Genomic DNA, 10,906 nt, shown 5'->3' with positions numbered 1-10,906 from the left:
TTACTTGTTTAATCTAACTTTTAGTAAAAAATCTAATTTTTTTGTAAAAAACAAATTTTTGATAAAAATAAAATTTTGGTAAAAAAATAATTTTTTAGTAAAAAAATAAATTTTTAGTATAAAATCGAATCGTTAAAGAATGGCACTTTTAAGTAAATATTTACTTCTTGTTAAAAATTAGACTAATTGTACCCTACACCATTATAGGGTATAGTTTGTTAAAAATGGAACTTTTAAGCAAATATTTACTTAAGGGTAAGGGTATAATGCGTTTCTGTTGATGTTTGTAATACAGACAAATATTGGTCTTACATTCACATTTAAGAACACTAATCGTTTCAGCGACGCTACAGGTAGCATTTTTTAAAATAATTTGGCAGTTCTTTTCTCTTGACCGAAGGACGAAGACATTTGAGCTTATAAATATTATCTTGAATCGCTCAAAAAATTTGTTATTTAGTTTTTATACCCTACACTACTTTAGTATGCGTTTGTGCTAATGTTTGTAACACCCAAAAATATTGGTCCAACACCAATCTTAAAGTACACCAATTGGCTACAATCACTTTCTAAGTCGATTGAGCTATATCCGTCTGTCTATGTGTCCATGTAAACCCTATGCGCACTCTACAAGTCGCAATTTTCAATTTGATTCATTCTTTTAGTCCAGGGACGATTGACTATTGAAAATGGTTGAAATCGGTCAATTCTTTCGCCTAGCCCCCATACAACCGTACCCCTCAAATAATTACGTCTAAAAAATCGGTAAAACTTAGTTTTATAGAAATTTAAATGACACTGCCGACTTTTGTAATGATCGGGCCTCACTTGACCTTAGCGCCCATACAAACTAAGCCATTACCATTTATATCCCTTTCCAAAATATATACGATAATTTATACAATTTCCATGTCCTCATATGTATAACATCTCTATGTTGGAGTTTCCAAAGATTATAGACTGCAACAACGGCATATAATAGACGCGATATAGGTATACAATTCTTAAGGTTTGTAAATATTTGGAATTATCATAGAGAAGGTGCGATGTAATCAGTGACAACAAGGCTGCTTCATATCCGTGAAGAAATTTCTTGCCAAAATTAATGTGGCAGATGACGAAAACAACCTTTTGGGGAACGGACCCTACTTCTCTCTTGTATGGGAAATTTCTTGCCAAAATGTGGCAGATAATGTAGACAACGCTTTGGGGAAACGATGACCCGGAAAAGGCGCCCTACTTTTCTTTGTTTCGAAAATTTCTTGTCAAAATGCGGCAGATGTTGAAGACAACCTTTTGAGGAAACGACGACCCGGAAGACTATTTCTCTTTGTTCAGTTGATTTATGAACACATACAGTTGAAGTAGCATAATCGTTAAACTAAATTATTGTAAAGTTTTGGCTGCTACAACAACCAGGATGAAACCTATGTCATCCACAAAAATCAACTGTAGGAAATCTTAAAACATTCTGTACTTTGCTTTATCAGAAAATTAAATACTAAAATTTCATTCCAATCGTATTGCACATCTGATGCAGCTGCTCAGTAACGCATTAAAAGCTAAAAATACATACATACATACATACATAGTGCAAATATAAAGATGGTGGTTTACTGTGTATTTCGATTCGAACGCAAAAGTTTACAAAATCTATTTAACTCCAAATTCAATCCATTTAAAAGCTTACCCATACTGTCTCTTCCATATCCTTTTAACTGCAATTCAAACAAATTAAAATGTTAATTTTATAGTATTTTCATTTTGCATCTTTATTGACACGGTTTCAATAGTAAATACATGTTTTTTTATATTTTATTCTGTTTATTTTCTTTGTTTAAATTTGTAAATAGTGAACTGTAGTATGTTGTGTTGTTTTAGCTTCTATCTATGCTGAAATGTTATGTTATTAACGTGTTGAGTGTTAAAAAATGTAATAAAATTTTTAAAAACATTAGATAAAATGTCGGCGTTTTGTACTTCAGTTGTTTGTATAGTTTAGTTTTGTTGTTGTTGGTTTGTTTAGTTTTCCTGTAAATCATTCGGGGGAATATATATATATTTGTACTCTCGTAAATGGTGGTAGAGGATCGGATCGATGAACATGGTTCAGCTATCCAACCATTGCATAAATGCAAATTCTGTTTAAAAGACACAACTCAAAATAAAGCAAAATAGAGGAAACCAAAAGCCAAAAAAAGGAACAAAACTTAAAAAAGGTCTAAACAATAATAAAAAAAACTAAAGAGCAACTAGAAAGCAAAATAATAATTCCTTTCCTACTACTCTTCTGCTCACTGCTGCTGCTCTTCTCCATCTATTTAAATTTTTTTTAATGAATTCCAATGCAATAAAATGTTTTTTGTTTTTTTTTAGAAAAGTATAAATAGTGAAAAATGTATTTAAATTTTTAATGTTTTTTTCAACACATTTATATTTATATGTGCATATATTTAAGATCTTTAAGGTTTCTTTGTTTTTTTTTATAGTTAAATTATAAATGTAGAAGTTAAAAGTAGTAAATTGTTTTTTATATTTTTTGTTTTGTTTTATTTACGAGTAGTAGAGATGGAATGGATTCCAACATAAGATAATTTATAAAAAAAAGTAATCACTACAAATAATAATTAAATTATATAGGAGTAATTAAATACAAATTAAAAAAGTGAACAAACTTAAATGCTTGAAGCTGTTGTGCTTAGTTAAAATAGAATGGATGAAAAGTTCTGAGCATCCTACTCAAAGAACGCGCTGCGCTAGATGAGACACGATGATTTCTGCTTCTGCTTCAGAATAGTAGAAGAGAGGACAACAGCATTCGTTTCCTGCGAAACTCCTTGCGATGAAAGCAGTTAAACTTTTCTTTAACTGTTAAAATTAGCTTATGCTGGAACATCTTTACATTGTTGTTGGTAGTAGTAGATGTGGTACGTCTATTATAATTGTTGTTGATGTTGATATTGCTGCTACTGGTTGTTGGTAGTAGAGGTTCAGTGGAAAAGATGCAATTTACTGATTGATTTTGTGTTAATTGTTGTTCTTTAGAGTAAAGCAGCTACTTCTTGCCCTTGGTGGCTTTTTCGGCGGCCTTGGTGACCTTACCGCTTGAGGGGTCCTTGAAGTTGACGCTCTTGATGACACCGACGGCGACGGTTTGTCTCATATCACGGACAGCGAAACGACCCAATGGGGGGAATTCTTGGAAGGCTTCAACGCACAAAGGCTTGGAGGGGACCAAGTTGACGATGGCAGCATCACCAGACTTGATGAATTTGGGTTGATCTTCGGTGGTCTTACCGGAACGACGATCGACCTTCTCCTTGATTTCGGCGAATTTGCAAGCAATGTGAGCGGTGTGACAATCCAAAACGGGAGTGTAACCGTTGGAGATTTGACCAGGGTGGTTCAAGACGATGACTTGAGCGGTGAAGTCAGCGGCGCCCTTGGGGGGGTTGGCCTTGGAGTCACCAGCGACGTAACCACGACGCAATTCCTTGACGGAGACGTTCTTTACGTTGAAACCAACGTTGTCACCGGGAACGGCTTCAACGAGAGCTTCGTGGTGCATTTCAACGGACTTGACTTCAGTGGTGATGTTAGCGGGAGCGAAGACGACAACGGTACCGGGTTTCAAGACACCAGTTTCGACACGACCGACGGGTACTGTGCCGATACCACCGATTTTGTAGACATCCTGCAAGGGCAAACGCAAGGGCTTCTCGGTGGGACGGGTTGGGGGCAAGATAGCGTCCAAAGCGTCGATGAGGGTCTTACCGTCAGCGTTACCCTCCTTACGTTCGATCTTCCATCCCTTGAACCAGGGCATGTTGGTGGAAGCTTCCAACATGTTATCACCGTGCCAGCCGGAGATGGGGACGAAGGCAACAGCAGCGGGATTGTAACCGATCTTCTTGATGTAAGAGGAGACTTCCTTCTTGATTTCCTCATAACGAGCCTCACTGTATGGTGGTTCAGAGGAATCCATCTTGTTGACACCGACAATCAATTGTTTGACACCCAAGGTGAAGGCCAACAAGGCGTGTTCACGGGTTTGACCGTTCTTGGAGATACCGGCTTCGAATTCACCAGTACCGGCGGCAACGATCAAGACGGCACAATCAGCTTGGGAGGTACCAGTGATCATGTTCTTGATGAAATCTCTGTGACCGGGAGCATCAATGATGGTAACATAGTATTTGGAGGTTTCAAACTTCCACAAAGCAATATCGATGGTGATACCACGTTCACGTTCGGCCTTCAATTTATCCAAAACCCAGGCGTACTTGAAGGAACCCTTACCCATTTCTTGGGCTTCCTTTTCGAACTTTTCAATGGTACGCTTGTCGATACCACCGCACTTGTAGATCAAGTGACCGGTGGTGGTGGACTTGCCAGAATCGACGTGACCAATGACGACAATGTTAATATGAGTCTTTTCCTTACCCATGGCTGTATTGGTTTAAGAGCTGTTTTTTTCGATTTTGGTGGATAATGTGTAGGAGGTAGTGTGTATAACATGGTGGAAGGTAATTTTTGTTTGGGTAGAAACAAGCAGGTTGTTTTTGATTGATTTGGTGGCAAACACAAAAATAACATGAAATGGAAAAAAAAAATGGTAGGAAAAAAAAACAAATTTGTTAGCATTTTGGTATAGGATAAATATTAAGGGATTTTTAATTAGATACTAATATTTCTTTTAAATTTTGGAAAAATTTTATTGATTTCTATTGTTTAATGTATTTGTAGGGTGGTTCAATAAAAACAAAATCAAGCTATGTTGAGTTAACATAAAACAGAACACATAACCTCAAAAATGTTGATTTGATAAAAACGTGTGCAAAAAACACGTTTTTTTTTCATAAGGGGTTACAAAAATAAAACTGTTGAGGAATTTTAAAAAATGTATCGGAAACATTTTTATGAATGTGTTTGTAATATAAATGTATAAAATTAAAAAAAGAAAACGAAAACACATGCAATTTTTAATAAAAGAAAAAATTTTTCCAGTTTTCAAAAAAAATATTTAACAAATTTTCTTCATTGTTTTTTTTTATTTCAGTGAATTGGTATTTGGTTATCCTCATAAATTGGTATAGTCAGTAGCAGAACTAGACAAATTGGTCATCATGTAAAAAAAATATATGAAGAAAATTTGCTAATTGAAATTAATTAAAAAAATTGAGCAATTTTTTTTTACAAGTGAGAAACAAATAAAAAATTTAGGTTATAAAACACTTAGAAGAGGTGGTGGTGGTACCAAAGGGGGGTCCAACACATCAACTAGTCATTGTAATGAGTAAGCTGAAATTATTGAAAGAAATTTCCAGAACTTGTGAAATTCAATACTACAAAGAATTTTTTTTTAATTTTCCAATACGTGGGGTGCAGGCAACAGAATATAAAATATTTCATGACGTTTTACCATAAAAAATAAATGACCTATTTTTTTTTATTTATAAATGTGAATCCACAAAGAAATTACTTTAGCGGAAGTATAGTATACAGAAAAAAATGTGTACCGGCTTTTAAAAACACGAGAGAAAAAATGCTATAAAAATGGCGTTCGTTTCATTGTTCGTAAAATAGCAAACACGATCGTTAATTTTTCTTCGTGACACCTAGAAACACGATGCGACCAATGAAGAAAAAAGAAAAAAAAAACCGACGCCATCTTGAAAATATAAAACGTGTTCTCAAGTGAAAGAAGAAATTTACAAGGCATCTTGAACCAGGCTGTTGCCAAGTAGGCAAAAGCGAAACTTTACGACTTTTATAATAGTAAAACGAAATCAAAAACTTTATTTTCTTTCACTTTGAAACAAAGAAACACAAATACATTTGTTTTTTTTTTTCAATTCCCACACTGCGACTATTTAATTGACCTATGACGCCATTTTGTAGAAATGTATGTATACATTTGAAAATTTTGTTCTTCTAAAAATGTTTTTTAATTTATAGCTTTTCCAACTTATTAAATCACTAGATACTTAGTTCTGGTATATTCTTTCAATTAATTTCATCAGCATATTGTTAAATGAACTTTTTAAGGCAGCAATATGTTTCAAAAAAATCACAAAGTGGGCGTGGCTTTAACGTTTAAAGTTAATATTATAAAAAATTTCTTTTTTAATTATTAAATTAAAACACATTTTTGTCGTTTTGCTTTTAATATTTGAAGTGTTTTTTTTTTTTCTTTATAAATTGCCACGTGCTTTGAAGAAACGCTTTTGAAAAAATCCATTCATTTTGTCAAAGACTGATTTACAATATTTCCACTGCACTTTGCATCTTTTTTCCACATATTCTTGTTTTTTTAATGCCGCTGTTCTTTAAACATTTAATAAATTTCTTTTATTTTTAACAAATGCATTTTTATTTGTTTACTTCACTTTTTTTAATAGTTTATTAAATTGCCAATTTTTTTATCTTTTTTGCACTTTCACACATTTTTACTTGAAACTTACTTTTCAATAAATTGGACCGAGAAATCAAAAGTCTATGCTAATCCGGCAAAAGACCTGAACAAAGTGAAAGAGATGCTATTCGACAGCGAACGATTAACCTCGGCAAGAAGGGAGCCACGTTGTCTTTTTTCATTAGTGATGTAAAAACGCCCTAAACAGGGCAGCCAATGTTAAAAAAGTTTCCGCTTTTTTGATACTTCAATGTTGGTTGTACTGTATAAATGCAACTCTTATTGTTAAATACAGCGCTGTTGTTGTATTAAATAGCATTTTAGGTAATCTTTGCAGGATAAAAAGTTTTATTATTTTTTTATACCTTAATAAAAACTTAATAATAAGTATATTTTATTAATAATTTATATATTTCAAAGAAAATGTACTGAACATACTCCCCCATTTTCTATTTAACTATTAAAATCAAAAGTATGCATATGAATATTTCAATATAATTTTTTGTAATATTAAAAATAATGGTATTTAATGTTTTTTTTTTCATTTACTATGTTAGAAAATTAAATGATAAAATTAATTACCTTACTTTCTCATATAATTTTATTAAAATTTTCAAACTATTGTACCAAATTTGATAAAATTTTTATTTAGATGGTTAGCACAACAAAATTTATATAAATATGGAAAAGTTATTAAAATTTAATTGATGTATAAAAAAAAATAATATTTCCTCTTATTGTATAAACAAACATTTTAAAAATACCAAAGTACTAAATACCAAACATTAAACACATACTTTAATTTTTTTTGTTTAAAAATAATAGCAACGAAAAGTAAAAAATAATTGTTTAACTTGTTTTAAATGAAAATATAAATTTTTAAAGATATTTTTTATAAAATTCTAAAATTCAAATTTGCTTTAAATTTTTACAAAATATATACATATATATTAAGCCAATTTACAGTCGGCGTTGTATCGTTGGGTGTCGTAATTTATTTTATTATTGTTTTGTTTCGAACACAGTCCTAATACTACACAGATTTTGAATTGAATTATAAACTATATACATATATAAATATATACACCTGTCTATACATTATATATGTATATATCATGATATTTAATGCAGTCTAAATATAAAAAAACTATAAAAAGTCATACTTTTAACTATTTTTTGGATATCTAGTGTGAAGAAATATATCCGTTATTTATATTCCAATATTCAAGATTTTTCTTACCCCGGGTCTATATTAGACAAATAGTTATTATGCCAAACGTCAAATTGTTATCGTAATAAAAAATTAATAGGTACAGACTTGGGTTCTATAGTTGAAACGAAAAGTCGACTTTTTGACTTTTTGCATTTTATGAAAAGTTGACTTTTCGACTTTTTGCATTTTATGAAAAGTCGACTTTCGACTTTTTTCATTTAATTAAAAGTCGATTTTTCGACTTTTAATATTTTATAAATAGTCGACTTTTCGACTATTTTCGACTTTTTCCGACTATTTTCGGCTTTTTCCGATTTTATTCGACTTCTTTCGACTATTTTCGACTATTTTCGGCTTTTTCCGATTTTATTCGACTTCTTTCGACTTATTCGACTTTTTTCGACTTTTATTTACAAAATCGATTTTTCGACTTTTTTCATATCGACTTTTTTGGAACAAAATAGTCGACTTCGACTTTTTTCGACAAAAAGTCGATTGTTCGATTATTCGAAAGTTGATTTATAGAAACCTAATGACAAGCCTGTGTTAAAATCATAACATATTCAGGTCTTTTTCAGTACTTCCATGGAGTAAATTCTACTACTTTTTCGCTTCTTTGGAAGTTCTTTTTTTGTAAAGTTTGTTTATAGAAATAATTGTATATTTTATTTCTCATTTTTCATTTTCACTTTTTGGACAAAATTTTTAAACATTGGCAACACTTTTCATGACAGAGATGTCAAACAATTTTTAATACAATAAAAATATTTTTATTTTTATGTAAAAAAAATAGACGGGGGAAAATTATAAAAATAACCAAAGAATAATTGAATTATTTTAGAAAAAATGTCTGATAATTCAGAAGATGATCGTAATAAAATACCCCGCATTATGACATTTCGCCCCAGTTATGAAGAATTTAAAGATTTCTCTAGCTACATAGACTACATAGAATCGAGGGGAGCACATTTGGCTGGGTTGGTGAAAATAATACCACCCCCTGAATGGCAGCCAAGGAAATCGGGTTATGATATCGATGAAATAAATATGACAATACCAGCACCAATATGTCAGGTCGTTTCGGGGTATGTATAATGGAAATGTAAATGTTAGAGAACAAAAAATGGGTTAAGGGCAAGATTACTAAATAAAACAAAACACAAGTGACCTTAGTCCAAACATTTAGACAAACTAGATTGATAATTTGCTAAATAGAAACAAATGATTTTTTAATTTTATGCTTTTATTTCCAAAAGAAAACAAGGTGAATATCAACAAATCAATGTCATGAAACGTTCTATGACTCTGCGCCAGTTCAAAGAGCTGGCCGAATCAGAACGCTATCAAACGCCTAAACACTTTGACTATGATGATTTAGAAAGAAAATATTGGAAAAATGTAACCTATATAGCACCGCTCTATGCGGCCGATGTCAAGGGCTCTTTAAGTGACAATGATTTAGATGTGTGGAACATTGATAGACTAGATACTATTTTGAATTTTGTTAACAAAGACTATGGCATAGAGATAGATGGTGTTAATACCGCCTATCTATATTTTGGCATGTGGAAGAGTTCTTTTGCCTGGCATACCGAAGATATGGATCTATATTCAATTAATTATTTACACTTTGGAGCACCAAAAACCTGGTATGCCATACCGCCTGCTTATGGTCGTCGACTGGAGAAGTTGGCCAATCGTATTTTCTATGAAAATTATCAGAATTGTAATGCTCATTTAAGGCATAAGATGACTTTAATAAGTCCACATGTTTTGCGTCAAAATAAAATACCATTCAATCGTATTACCCAAGAGGCGGGAGAAATAATGATTACCTTTCCCTATGGCTATCATGCTGGTTTTAATCATGGTTTTAATGGCGCTGAATCGACTAATTTTGCTTCAAAACGTTGGATTGAGTATGGAAAGAGGGCATCAATTTGTCATTGCCACAAAGATATGGTGAAAATCTCAATGGAAACTTTTGTTAGACGTTTTCAGCCAGAACGCTATGAACATTGGCTAAGAGGTGTAGATTACGGTTGTCATCCCGAAGAGCCGGATAAAATATGTGCAGCACCACCGCCTACTATTAATAAATACACTTATTTGAAAAGGTTAGTAGAAGGCAATAGACTAGAAAAGAAACTTCTTTAAAATTTTTGTATTCTTTCCCCCAGAAAAATCTCCCATGATTCGGATATATCACAGCATTCAACTAATCAACAGCAACAATCGGATATTAAAAATCACAAATCTTCTGCTACTTGCCATCAAAAACGTGGTTGTTCCTCTCTTGTCGTAAGAGATGAAACTCTCAACCATCAAATGGATCAAACAACATCAGCAAACTTACCCGCCAACAATATGACTACTGCAGCCAGTACAACAAATAATTTAACATTGAAGAAAATACCAACAATAAAATTACATAAAATTGATAATAATCATAATAATACACAACAAAAACATTACGATTATAATGCAACGGCAGTGATAAAACTAAAACGTTTGTGGCAGGAGTTGCCTTGTCCGAAACAGGGTAAAAATCTTCTTACCAATGGTATTATAAAAAATACTAAACGTATGCGTTTTCAAACGAAAACCATAATTTTGGATGATGAAGACTGAAGCTGATGTTCAACAATTTATTTTGTTTTTTTTTTTCCTATCTTTATACTATTCTTTAGTTTTATTTTCTCCTAAGACTCTGTTTTCTTTATTATGTATTTCTTAAGATTTTTTTTTTAATTTTAGCGTTTTATTATTTTAAAATACTTTCCTTACTTTCATCCTATTTCAAGCCTATTTCGATCTCATATACACTAGTGTATATTATAAACCAAATTTTTAGTTTAATTTAATATTTACCTTATGTTTTTTATTATCAAACAAAAATCACCACTATTCAATAGTGTGTTTATTGAATAATTCTATGTAATTCATATATATTTTGTTAAAAATTTAAGAATTTTGAAATTTTACATTTAATGCAATATTGTCAAGAATTAGTTTGTTTATTAAATGTTTTTTTTTTTTAAATAATTTAGTTATAACTTTAGACAATTTAAAATTTTTTGTATTTCATTTTAGACACTGTTACAAACATTTATTCTACTGTAAAATCTGCAAATATTCAAAGACTAAAACAAATCTAAGATTTGTTTTATAAAATATTTTCTTATATATTTTTTGCCATTATTATGAAATATTTCAAGTTTTTGGATGATATAAAATAAATATTTATATACATATATATTTACAAAGATTTTGAGTTA

General features: G+C 31.4%; 2 protein-coding genes and 1 non-coding gene across 3 annotated transcripts; 1 reads left to right on the top strand and 2 right to left on the bottom strand.

Moving 5' to 3' along the window:
• Positions 1–2,523: 2,523 nt before the first annotated feature.
• On the bottom strand, positions 2,524–6,616 carry LOC111682502 (elongation factor 1-alpha 1). The gene is made up of 2 exons (XM_023444469.2): positions 6,465–6,616; positions 2,524–4,466 (listed from the first exon to the last, which is right to left on the bottom strand). The coding sequence occupies exon 2, from the start codon at positions 4,445–4,447 to the stop codon at positions 3,056–3,058; it is 1,392 nt and encodes a 463-aa protein (XP_023300237.1). The 5' UTR covers positions 4,448–4,466; positions 6,465–6,616; the 3' UTR covers positions 2,524–3,055.
• On the bottom strand, positions 5,053–5,133 carry LOC111682523. The gene has a single exon (XR_002762661.2). It is a non-coding gene; the product is annotated as a small nucleolar RNA snR61/Z1/Z11 (small nucleolar RNA).
• Positions 6,617–8,468: 1,852 nt separating the features above from the next.
• On the top strand, positions 8,469–10,871 carry LOC111682507 (probable lysine-specific demethylase 4A). The gene is made up of 3 exons (XM_023444476.2): positions 8,469–8,713; positions 8,885–9,745; positions 9,809–10,871. Exons 1-3 carry the CDS (start codon positions 8,475–8,477, stop codon positions 10,257–10,259), a joined length of 1,551 nt encoding a protein of 516 aa, XP_023300244.2. The 5' UTR covers positions 8,469–8,474; the 3' UTR covers positions 10,260–10,871.
• The last annotated feature ends 35 nt before the right edge of the window (positions 10,872–10,906 follow it).

This window comes from Lucilia cuprina, chromosome 6 (genome assembly GCF_022045245.1).
Source record: "Lucilia cuprina isolate Lc7/37 chromosome 6, ASM2204524v1, whole genome shotgun sequence".
NCBI lineage: Eukaryota > Metazoa > Arthropoda > Insecta > Diptera > Calliphoridae > Lucilia > Lucilia cuprina.
This window is presented reverse-complemented; position numbering and strand designations above follow the sequence as displayed.

Bases quoted from the DNA above. Each gene is read 5' to 3' on its own strand.
- LOC111682502 (XM_023444469.2), bottom strand. From the start codon at position 4,447: ATGGGTAAGGAAAAGACTCATATTAACATTGTCGTCATTGGTCACGTC.
- LOC111682507 (XM_023444476.2), top strand. From the start codon at position 8,475: ATGTCTGATAATTCAGAAGATGATCGTAATAAAATACCCCGCATTATG. The intron at 8,714-8,884 runs GTATGTATAATG...TATTTCCAAAAG, and splicing joins ATATGTCAGGTCGTTTCGGG to AAAACAAGGTGAATATCAAC. The intron at 9,746-9,808 runs GTTAGTAGAAGG...TCTTTCCCCCAG, and splicing joins AAATACACTTATTTGAAAAG to AAAAATCTCCCATGATTCGG.